A 13033-nucleotide genomic window follows, 5' to 3' on the forward strand; every position below is an offset into this window, starting at 1 on the left:
TAAAGACATATATTTATATATCCACATTCATAGCAACATTATTCAGAATAGCTAAATTATAGAAGTCCTAACCAATGAATGGATAAGCAAAATGTGGTATATACATGCAATGCACTATTATTCAGCCTTTAAAAGGAAGGATATTCTACAGTGCAAATGAACTTGGAGGGTATTATGCTAAGTAAAATAAGCCAGTCACAAAAAGACAAATACTGAACAATTTCCACATATATTAGGTACTTAGAGTAGTCAAAATCATTGAGATAGAAAGCACCACGTAATGGTGGTTTTCAGGGGTTGGGGGAAAGGCAGAATGGAAAGATTTTTTTAATAGGTATAGGTTTCAGTTTTATAAGGTGAAAAGAGTAATGGGAATTGGTGGGGGTGATGGTTGTACATCAGTGTGAATGTGTTTAATACCACTGAACTGTGCACTTAAAATGGTTAATATGGTAAAATTTATGTTAAATGTATCTTACCACAATAAAGAAAATAATTTTAAAATAAAATTAGAAATAAAAATTTTAATTGTAGTGTCAGGTCCCACATCCAGAGTTTCTGATTCTGTAGGTCTGGAGTGCAGCCTGAGAATTTGCATTTCTAGCAAGTTCTCAGATGATGTTTGTGCATCACACTGAGCACTGCTTTCTAAGAAACTGGAAGATTGAAAAGAAGAGTGGGGAAATGATTTAAAGAGGAACTCTTAGTTTGGTCAGAAATTGACAACCTCTTCTCAGGTGTGGACATTGAAATGTTTTGGGCTTTGTTCTTTGAAATAGAAAACAATAGATTTTTCTCACCTTTTAAAGGTATTCAAATTGCCATTCCATAAATTATAATATTAAAAGATAATAACTTGAATTAAAGTAGAATTATGTTCTATTTACCCTGAAATGCAAATACTATGGCATTATTAGCAAAAAAATGTTTAATTTCAAAATGTTTGGTTTTAACTTAGCTGTTTTTATCCAACACATGACCATAATCTAACAGCAGAATCAAGAGCTTACATATTTTGGCCAGTGTGAGAAATAGATAGGCTTGCAAGACTTAAAGTACTTACAGTCTTTTCTGCCCACATTCCAGTCAGTAGGAAACAAAACTGTTGACAAAAAAATACTATATGTGTTTATAAAAGCTGTTTATATGATTGTTCTAGGGCCATCTTATATCCAACTTTCCTCTGTATCAGAATTGTTTGTGTTACACATGATGGGAAATGTGCCCCAAACTGGTTAACCTAAACAAACAAACAAAACTTTGGGTTTATGTATATGAACATCTTTCAGTTCCCTCTGTGTTCTACAGGCTCACATGGTGCCTATCCTGTTCCTAACAGCAATAGTCTCACAATTTTTCCTGCTTTCAAGCCCAGTAGAAGAGAATGTCTTTTATTTTTTTAATTTTATTTTAATCATTGTTCAAGTACAGTTTTCTGTCCATTACTCCCAGCCCACCCACCCATCCCGCCCCACCTCCCTCCCATTAAGAGAATGTCTTTGTACCAACTTTCCTTGCAGCAATTCTGAGGTTCACTCTGATAAAACCAGTTTTATGGTCACAGCATCCCAATCACTGTAATCTGGGGGATTGGATACTTCTTAAACCAACTCTCCTAGACCTAGGGACGGTGAAGAACTGCCTAAACCACATACATGGCTGATGTTGGAGGGAAGTTTTCCATAGAAAGCATGAGATACTGTTTGTTCCTTAAAAAGAGAAGAAGTTGTGCTATACACAACTATTAAAGCATAAGTTTCTACTCTCCCCTCTATTCTAAGATCTGGAGAAACTGTAAACCGATTATTTTCAAACACCTCTTTTCTCCCTAAAAGGGTGGAGATAGGGAATTGGAGAATAAATAGCTAAAATAGATTGCAACAAGGAGGGAGTAGGATATGGGGAAAACATAATTATCAGACCTTCTCGGGTGATGTTCCTGGATAATCTCTTAAGAAGTTTTTGTTTGTTCATTTGTTTTTTAATGAGGGAAGAAGGGCTTCATATACATTATTTGTTCCTTCCTTTACTTTTCTCCAACCCTGAAGACTAGTAATATTTTCTTACAGGCTATTTACCTAAAAGTATTCATGTTACTGTTTTTATATGCTTTAAGTCAGTTTCCCTGGCCTTTATTTCACAGACTAATGTTCTTTCACTATTAGGTAGGTAAATTCTAGAACTTAACATTTTCTGTACTGTTATTTATATTAAAAAATATGTGCTGTGTTTTGCCTTGCATAACGTATAATGGGCATCCATGGTTTTGGCCCAAACTTTCTGGGGAAAAAGTCTTCTGTTTTAGTTTTTTTTTTTTAAGATTTTATTTTTTTTAAAGAGGGAAGGGAGGGAGGGAAGGAGGGAAAGAGAGAGAGAGAGAGAGAGAGAGAAACATCAATGTGCGGTTGCTGGGGGCCGTGGCCTGCAACCCAGGCATGTGCCCTGACTGGGAATCGAACCTGCGACACTTTGGTTCGCAGCCCCCGCTCAATCCACTGAGCTACACCAGCCAGGGCCCTGTTTTAATTTTTTAATTCCATTTTTTTAGTTTACTTATATTTAGATAATTGTTTTTTGTATTATATATATATATATATATATATATATATATATAAAGGAATTTTACCATTTGTTTTTGTACATATGGATACTGTTACTGCTTTCTACAGTTACACTTTCAACACATAGGCATAAATAAAAGAAGTAAAAACATTTATATAGGTAGGGAATTAGTACTACCAATGTATATTGCGCATCCTTATTTCCCCCCCAAAATTTGGGAAATAAAGCATTATAAACAGCAAAATATGGTAGTTATTAGAAGCAATTATTTCTAACTTAAACAAATTAAGTAATTGTCTGCTTTATACAGATGCTTCCTCCAATCTCTGATTTTTTAACCTGCCATATCTCCACATCAGCAGTCCTCAAACTATATTGTACATCAGGATCACCATTAGCGCTTGTTAAAACATTTCTAGGCCGTCCTCTAGAGTTTCTGATTCACTAGATCTGAGGTGGAGCCAGATAAGTTCCCAAGTGATCCTGAAGCTGCTGGTCCAGGGACCTTCGTTTTGAGAATCCCTGTAATAAAATAACATGTCCCTGATCAATTTCTACTATCACTCCTCCCTGAAGCCTTCTTTGATCTATCCAGATTGATCCTTCTTAAAATGGATGTACTGGAACCTAAAAACAGATCTCTTATCTACTGGACATAGCCCCAATTAAATGACAGGGTTTTCCAGATAGACACAATCTTCCATATATTTTGTGTGCAACCACATTAAACCAGTGAATGTTCAGTAATTGTTGGCAATTTCTATACTTTTCAGTTGCTTATTCTGTACTTGAATAAAACTTGTGCTATTATAAAATTTCCATTTTATATTTATTTGCATCCAAGCTACAATTTTTAGGTGCAATTTTAATTTAGTATTGTTACCAGAAGTTTATGTATCATGGGCAATACTGTTTGATCTAAAATGACCATCATCAGATTTATTGTTTAACTGTTGGAATAAATAAAAAATATATGTGGTAAGCTGGAGATGTTGAGAAGTAGGCACGGTTTTTGAGAGTATTAATATCAATAAGGTTTCTTTTATTTTTTAAAGATTTTATTTATTTATTTTTATAGAGAGAGGGGAAGGGAGGGAAAAAGAGAGGGAGAGAAACATTGATCGGTTGCCTCTGACCGGGGGACCAAACCTGCAACCTAGGCATATGCCCCAACCTACCATATATTGAACACCCACTTTTCACTTTATGAGACAATGCCCAACCAACTGAACCACACCACTCAGGGATCAATAAGGTTTCTTTTAAAATATCTCCTCTGTAAGATAATTTCAGTTATTCTCTAATGATTAATTTCAGTTTATCTCTAATGAGCACTGTCTTAAAAATCCAAATTTGTAAGCTGTATACTTATCACCGTGAATCAATAAAACAGTTAGTTGTATTAACACTTCTAATTAAGCTTAATTCCTAATAAGTTTCCACTGCAAATTGTTGTTCATCTAGCCTACCATAGTTGTGAAATTGGAAAAAAATCTGAAAATGCTTGCTTTAAATATCACTTGAGTACCTTCTGAAAAGTAAAACTGTAAAAATTGTTCAGGGATAAAGTATATTGATGCCTGCAGCTTTGAAATGCATCCGAAATACAGTGAATTAATGAAGGAATATGTGGTAAAGCACATGTACATCAAAATGATAAGAATTACAGAATCTAGATGTTGGAAATATGGGTATTCACTGAGAGATTTTTCAACTTTATTTTTAAAGTTTGACATTTTTCATAATAAAATGTTGGAAAATGTTAACTTACACTTATCCAGAATTTATGGAGATTATACATATAAGTATATTGTGTGTATGAGATTAAAATATGAAATTGCTATTAAGTAAAAAACATAAATATAGGCAATTTCATTAGGTTCAACATAGTATGAAGATTGTTCTGAATAAACATGTTTTTTTCAAGTCTAACCAAAATATTAACATACCATTACATTTTTTAGTAGATACATTTTTTACATTTAATTTTTTCCTGATAACTGAAAATGACTTAATATTTGGCTCACCTTAATACTGATTGATTATGCTACTCTAGCTGTGCTTAGATGCATACACTTATATTCCATTATTGAAAGTTTCTACAGTCTTGCCTGCCCCCTTACAACCTATCAACTGAGCCAAGACAAAGAAATATGGCCCAAATGAAAGACCAGAATAGAGCCTCAGAAACAGAGCTAAGCGAGGAGGAGATCGCCAACCTATTTGATGGAGAATTTAAAGCTCTGGTAATCAGAATGCTCACAGATCTGATTGAGCTGGGTCGAAAAATGAAAAAAACATGAAGGATACCCAAAGTGAAATAAAGCAGGATGTTTAGGGAACCAACAGTGACAGGAAGTAAACCAGGACTCAAAGCAACAATTTGAAATCAAAGGAACAAATAAAACATCCATCCAGATCACAGTGAAGAAACAAGAATTCGAAAAAATGAAGAGACTCTTACAAACCTCTGGGGCAATCTGAAACATTCCAATATCCAAATTATAGGAGTTCCAGAAGGAGAACAATAACAGCAAGAAACTGAATTGGAACAGATAATAAAGGAAAGCTTCCCCAATCTGGTGAAGGAAATAGACTTCCAGAAAGTCCAGGAAGCCCAGAGAGTCCCAAGGAAGTTGGACCCAAAGAGGAACACACCAAGGCACATCATTAAGTTACCCAAGATTAAAGACAAGGAGAGAATCTTAAAAGCTCCAAGAGAAAAGGAAAGAGTTACCCTACAAAGGAGTTCCCATAAGGCTATCAGCTGATTTCTCAAAAGAAACCTTATAGGTAAGAAGGGGCTGGAAAGAAGTATTTGAAGTCATGAAAGGCAAGAACCTAAATCCAAGATTACTCTATCCAGCGAAGCTCTCATTTAGAATGTAAAGGTAGATAAAGTGCTTCCCAGATAAGATCAAGTTAAAGGAGTTCACCCTCACCAAGCCATTATTATATGAAATGTTAAAGGGACTTGTCTAAGGAAAAGAAGATAAAAAATATGAACAGTAAAATGACAACAAACACAACTATCAACAAATGAACCTAAAAGAAAAGAAAAACAACAAATAAAAACTAAGCAAACAACCAGAACAGGAACAGAATCAGAGAAATGGACATCACACAGAGGAATTTCAGTGGGGAGGGGGAAGGGAGGAATAGGTGGGAAAAAGTGGGGAGAAGAAGCATGGTTAGTAGGCATAAGGGAGAGATTAAAAAATGGTGTGGGAGAGATCTCAAAGAACTTAGTATATGTACAACCCATAGACATGGACTAAATGGGGGAATGCTGGAGGGTTAGGGGGCAGGGCAGAGGGGGATAGAGGGGGGAAATTGAGAAAACTATAATAGCATAATCAATGAAAATATTAATAAAAACCGTGAACATTAAAATGGAAATAAACACATAACTATCAATAAAAAAAGCTTCTACAGTCTTCCTATATTTTGTTACCAAAGTGATACATCTTATTTCCCAGATGTACACAAATATATTTACAAAACCACCTCAGTTGTGGGGAAAATACATAACACCTTAATTAACTGGTCTATTTGTTCTATACTTATCTATCGAAATTTTATGCAGAAATTGTAGGTTAAAACCCAAACCATGGAGAGTGGTAATAGTTGCACAACAACGTCAAGGTACTTACTTCTACTTAACTGTACTCTTAAATGGTTAAAGTAGTAGTAAGTGTTGTTATGTATATTTTACCGCAATAAATCTTTTAAAAAAGAAAGGAGGAGGGGCATTTTTAGATAACCATAAGATAATGTGAAGATCCAGACAGCTTGGCTGAGGTGGGTCAGAGGGTCAGCGAGCTAAACAAACACTACCTACCTCCTATTCCTACCTAGGTTGTATGAAATCTGACTGGATTTGAAAGCTGAGTAAAATCATAATTTTGGATATTGTTGCCATGAATTTAGCACACAATTAAAATTCATGTTCTGCAGGAACTAGAGCTCTCACCCATCTTTAGTACCTGACTACATAGTCTTTCCCACTGAGCTAGTTATTCTGAAAGAAGCCACTTATCTAAGTGAAAAATACACAGTAGGTAAGAAGCTTTAATTAGCAGTTTCCAGTTGTGCATTCATACTTTAATGGGGGGGGGGGGGGAGGTTGAAAGTTCTCATTGAGTTACATTCTATTTGCCCTGATGGAACTTGTCAAAACCTACACAAGAACAAATCAGACCTCTTAAAGTGCCTGTTAAACAAAATGGGAAAATGTTACAACTTTAGCCATCTCAATAGAATTTTTTCTCAATATAAGAAGCATCCAGATTTGAGACATCTGGATTTCAAATGTAATAAATACAATTCCAGAAAAAGGAAAACCAGCCCTGGCTGGTGTGACTCAGTGGATTAAGCACTGGCCTGTGAATCAAAAGGTCACCAGTTCGATTCCTAGTCAGGGCACATTCCTGGGTTGCAGGCCAGGTCCCCAGTTGGGGGTGTGCAAGAACCAAATGATCATTGTTTCTCTCCCTCCCATCCCCTCTCTCTAAAAGTAAATGAAATCTTTTTTGAAAAAAAGGAAAACCAATCATACCTATAATAGAGTCATGTAGGCCGAAATTTATCATATCATTATCCCAAAACAATTTCTCTCTTTTTTCTTGTAAGATTTTACTTGTTTATTTTTAGAGAGAGGGGAAGAGTGGGAAAGAGAAACGTCAATGTGCAAGAGAAACCTCAATTGGTTGCCTTTTACACCGCCCCCCAACCAGGACCTGGCAAGCCAGGCATGTGTCCTAGCCATGAATTGAACTGGCGATCTTGTTTGCAGGCCAGCATTCAATCCACTGTGCCACACCAGCCAGGGCCTAAAACAATTTATCTTGATGTCTTCATCTCTTCTTTACTTTGTGCTGTTTTTTTTTAATAATGTTTCTCTTATAGTTATGCTTTACCAGAAAGAGAAATGGGGGGGTGGTCCTCAGTTGAAAATTAAATGAGAACATATATAAAATCACTTGTGCAATACTTTGGTTTTTTCAAGAGATTAAAAGGTTAGTGTTGAAATGGGGAAAACACTGAATTTCATATATTTCTGTGCTTACCACCCCTCAAAGAATTAAGTCTTATAAAACAGAAGCAGCTTGAGGGCAGCTTCTTGGGTTCATTGCAGAAGATAACTTACTAGAAGGATGGAAGAAATTACATAAAAACAAAATTCAGAAAACACATTCTGCAGATGAATACAAGGGAACTCTGGAAAAGAAACTATTCTACTAGTAATGTATTGATGGTTTTGTCTCCTCAGTCTTTTAATGTAGAAAAGAGGTATAATATACCATAATAGGCTTATCTCATTAAGTGGGGGCTACAGTGGAGAGAAGGATGGGGTCTTAACGATAATGTGTTATTTTCTCTTTTAATGTACAGAAGTTGCTGGGTGTGTTTTGCCACTGATGAAGATGATAGAACAGCTGAATGGGTTAGACCATGCAGGTGCAGAGGATCTACAAAATGGGTGCACCAGGCTTGTCTGCAGCGCTGGGTGGATGAAAAACAAAGAGGAAACAGCACCGCCAGAGTGGCATGTCCTCAGTGCAATGCTGAATACTTAATAGTTTTTCCAAAGTTGGGTAAGACCTTTAAAAGTAACACAGATACATGCGATGTTATTATACATAACTCTGTGATCTTGGGTTTTTTTTAAACTGAGCTGTCTCTGCCTTTTTTGTGAATTTCTTATTCTGTTTCTGTTGTTTCCTCTCTAAATGTCAGGCATTTATTTGTTTTGCTAACAGTTTACATTATTTTTAATATATTCCCAGATCCATTCATTTGTCTCTGCATTAGATGTTTTCATTCAGTTAAGTGGATAAAGGACTTGGACCTCTATCTAACCTTGTGGATAAAGCTACAATAAGAAGCTGATTAAAGAGCTTCATTCTCTGGAGACCTTTGGTGTAGGAAAAAGAAAACAATACTGTGTTCTTCCTAATATTCTTAATTCTTCTATTAAGAAATAAAAGTAGGGAAATGAAAGATTTAGTAAAAGACAGTGTCATCATCTTTGGAACCCAATGTATATGGTTTTCTTTCATGAAAACTGCTGTCCTTTTTCTGCAAATTGACGAGCAAGGAATACCCCAAGATCTTTGAGGATGGAGCTAGCATTGGAAAAAAGTATAGCAGACTGTTGAAAGGATGCTGTAACTAACACTGATGTTAACTTAGCACGTTCCATCACAGCCATATATTTATGAACTGGTGTCTTTCTCTTTAGTATTTATGCCATGCCAGTTATAACCACTTTTAATACCATACTTTGCCGTAGTCAAGAGGTATATGAAGGCAGTTTGAGTTCTGAGAAGGTCAGAAGGAATGACGTTGCAGGGAAGAAGGTTCAAAGAGAAATTGGAAATAATTATTAGATATGTTTTTCTAGACGTCAAAATCAGGCACAATTTTTTAAATAAGGCAACATAAATGCAAATAATGAACTGTTTTTATAATGTGAAAAGATTAATATTAAGAGCAAACAAAATTTCCATGGTTGTCTATATTATTCTAGCGTAATGCATAGGAAGAAATGCTAGCTAGCTTCCTATGAGATTAGCATTATGGAGAAAGCACAAAAGAGTAATCCAAAAATTTTTATTATAATATCAAATCGGTATTTTAAATAATTTAAATTAACCTCAGAAAAAACAATCACTGCTGCAATCTTTAACCACATTGATATCTGGCTCACAAAATCAGAGTTAAGTTTTCATATTTAACTGTTTCTTATTTGTTAATTCTACTAAATTAGATAATCCTGGTTTTCAACTATAGGTTGTTGGGAATAGTGGGACATATAGGATGATTCTGTTAGATATTTTAGATATTCAGATATATGGAAACAAAAATTATTGCAAGAATTCTCACTGAAAAGTACAAACAACATGAGATGAGACGCTGAGTTGACAGTGGTTGGCACTCCCCAGCGAAGGTGAATATTTCAGTTTGGAAGATGGCAGTGGATAAATCCACCCTTTGGTGGTTTCAGTTCTAGGAAGCATGTTCCTAAGTCCAGTGTGGTGATTGAATGCTATTCTTAAGTATACCTTATGTTGATTTCCTTTACAAGGAAATAAAATGGCTAAATGTTGGAAAAGTCAAACCCTTTTGTTAGTCATTTGTATCATGATTTGGTCTTCATATTTTATCCTTAAGAATTGTTACTTCACCCTCAAATGATAGGTTCAAGTTTTTTATGTCATGGAGATCTGCCACTTAAGTAAGCCACAGATAATCATAGAGATTTTTAGTGACCTCATCAGTGTCATGAAAAAAATTATATCTTTTATTTGAATAGTTTTATTAGCATCTTTTCTCCTGGCAAGATAAAAGAGCAGAGTCTTGTATTTGCTTTCTTGATGTAGCATGCTAAAGATACCTGCTCAGGAGCTGCTGTCTGAATGATATTCATAATTTTCTGGGCAGCTTTTTAACACTGACTCAAGAATAGAAGGCTTGTTGTCAAATGGCAGCTATTGTCTATGAGTGGAACTATGTATGAATTGGCTTTCAGGTGCCATACTCTTCCTTGCTACATATATGTAATGGCTAGTGGTCTTGACCATACTCTCCCAAATATACCTTTTCAAGTCAAGGTTCAAAAATAATTGTTGGTTAAAAGAAATTTCTTCTCTATAGCATTTTTTCATTGGAAATCAGAACTTAAAGTTGCCTAATGTTTTTTGATTATCTGTATACCAGAAGTTGATTCATACTCAAAACACTAGTAGTGTTGTGCAGCCATAAATTATTTAAGACCATACATCTGTGATAGTAATTGTTTTTCCTCACTGTGTACCACACATATTATATAATGTCCAGTAGTGGCTTCTGATGATAGAATTTTGCCAGTAGATTGTTTTCTCTCTGAGCATATTTGTCATTCATTTTGAAGTTGACCATAGTTGATCTGTTTTTGTTAAGATAAGTTGAAGTTCCCTTGTTTGCAGTTTTTAATACTTGCTTTCAATGACAAAATTTATAATTCAGGCATTGATTGGTTTATTTTACTACATTGGTTGAAAATTAAATAAATGCTTCAGTGGCTTCTTGTCAGTTGTTATGTGTTTCAGTTCCTGTTTAATAATGTGTTAGAATACAGTGGGAAAACAAGAGGTCTCCAAATGTAATCAGCCACTCCTAATTTACTGATCACAGCTCATTCTAACATAACACTATTTTCATTCAGTGATCAATGTTTATCATTTGTGGCATTCTGAGTTAGATGTGTTTTACTCTTCAGTGAACACATTGAGGCATTAGTTCATTTTCCTAAATTTGGGGTTTAGCACATTATGATAGTAAGGACAAAATATCTATTTAACCAGTGTAAACAATTCACATGATGCAAGTTTGTTAGCTGAAACAGTCCCTTATTAACTATCTTTGTAGTGTATGTATGACCCTTGGAACATAACCATTAACGTAAAAGAATTTCCTTGAAAGTCATGATTAATCTTACTTTCCAGATTTGTGAAGTGTTATGTGATCAAAACTTTTATCATTTTTTATTAAATTGTCTGTAGACCAATTAGTTAATTGCCAGAGGACCACCACTGGTCCCCAAACAACACTTAAAAAACACTGGCTAGAAGAAGGAATAAAAGATGAGCGGGTAAAAAAAAAAAAGGGAAGAGATGATGGTTAACATTCTATGGGATGATCCCTGTGTAGCAGGTATTTTAAAAGTTTTCATGTGGATTTAGCCTCAGTCTGCTTGGCTAGCTGTCAAAGTCTGCATCTTTTCTGGTACTTAACAGTGGTGGCCAGAATGGGGGGCAAGGATGTCAAGTATGTGTTCTTAATTGTTGATAGGGAGTATAGTGTGCTGTTATGAAAAACTTAAGAGGACTCATAAGATTCACATTCCTCTCAATATTTGCCACCTACGTTAGGGTTTGCTTTCTTTGGGCAATTGTATATATGCAACTACATTCTTAAAAACAACACAAAGTGTGATCTGAGGACCAACAACATTGGAATCATCTTAGGAGCTGTTAGGAATGAAGAACCTTAGCCCCTTCCCCCACCAATCCCCAGTTTCACTTCAAAATTTGCATTTTCATGGGATCATCAGATAATTTATGTGCACATTAAATTTAAGGGGCATTACTTTATTTTTTTTTTAAGCTTTATTTATTCTTGGAGAGGGGAAAGAGGGAAAGAAAGAAAGGGAGAGAAACATTGATGTGCAAGAGATACATCAGTTGGTTCCCTCTCTCACACTGATAACTGGGGGTCTGGCCCACAACACAGGCATGTGCCCTGACTGGGAATCGAACCAGCAACCTTTTTGTTCACAGGCCAGCACTCAATCCACTGAGTCACACCAGCCAGGGAAAGGAGCATTACTTTAAAACATGAAAGGAATACCAGTTGAAAAAGTTTGTTTTTCATTAAAAATAAAGAATTTTTCCATAATGTTTAAGACCAGGTAGTAACTTTTTTTTTTTTAGCTAAACAGATAATTCAGGGGTGATATCTTGAGAACAGAGGTCTTGATTACTTTTTCCCCCCATTTCTTTTTATGATGTTTTGTAATTTTCAGTGTACAGGTCTGTTTTTGTTAAATTTATTCCTAAGTATTCTTTTTGAGGCTCTTTTTTAATGGAATTGTTTCCTTCACTTTATTTTCAGATTGTTTTTGTGATTGTGTAGAATATAATTGATTTTTGTATTTTGATCTTGTATCCTGCAACTATGCCAAACTTGTTTAATAGTTCTGACAGATTTTACAGCCAATTGCTTAGGATTCCCTGTATACAAGATCATTCATTTGTGAACAGAGACAGTTCTACTTGTTTTTCAGTCTCAGTGCTTTTATTGCCCTGGCTACAGCCTCCATTATAATGCCAAATGGAAGTGGTAAGAACAGAGATCTTTGTGTTTTCTTTGTTTTCTTTTTTTTTTTTTTTTTTTTTTTTTTTTGGAATCTTAAGGGAGGAACAGTTTTTCACTGTTAAGTATGTTATCTCTGGGTTTCCAGTAAACTTTATGATGTTGACATGTTCCTTCTATTTCACTGTTTTTACCATGAAACGGTGTTAAATTTTGTCGAATGCTTTTCTGCATCTGTAGAGATGGTCAAGTGGTTTTTATCCTTTATTCTATTAATATGGTATACTACATTAATTGATTTTCATTTGTTAAACCAACTTTACATTTCTGAGATAAATTCCACTTGGTCATGGTGTATTACCCATTTTAGATATTGTTGGATTTGATTTGCTAAGATTATTTGTTGGAATATAATTGTTCATAGTCCCCTTTTTATTTCTGTTAGGTTGGTATTAATGTTTCCTCTTTGATTTATGATTTTGGTAATTTGACTCTTCTCTCTTTTTTCTTGGTCAGTCAGGTTAAAGTTTTGTCAATTTTGTTAGTCTTTTCAAAGACTCAACTTTGCTTTCATTGATTTTTCTCTCTTTTTTTATTTTCTATTACATTTATT

At 34.9% G+C, this 13033-nt stretch overlaps 1 protein-coding gene across 1 annotated transcript in view; it reads left to right on the plus strand.

The window, feature by feature from the left end:
* Positions 1-13033, plus strand: part of MARCHF5 (membrane associated ring-CH-type finger 5) — a 56283-nt gene that overhangs the window by 10346 nt on the left and 32904 nt on the right. Inside the window, exon 2 of the mRNA XM_028512310.2 lies at positions 7957-8159. Coding sequence (XP_028368111.1) covers positions 7957-8159 — 203 coding nt within the window. The remainder of the gene's footprint in view (positions 1-7956; positions 8160-13033) is intronic.

Source organism: Phyllostomus discolor, chromosome 5, assembly GCF_004126475.2.
Source record: "Phyllostomus discolor isolate MPI-MPIP mPhyDis1 chromosome 5, mPhyDis1.pri.v3, whole genome shotgun sequence".
Taxonomy (NCBI): Eukaryota; Metazoa; Chordata; class Mammalia; order Chiroptera; family Phyllostomidae; genus Phyllostomus; species Phyllostomus discolor.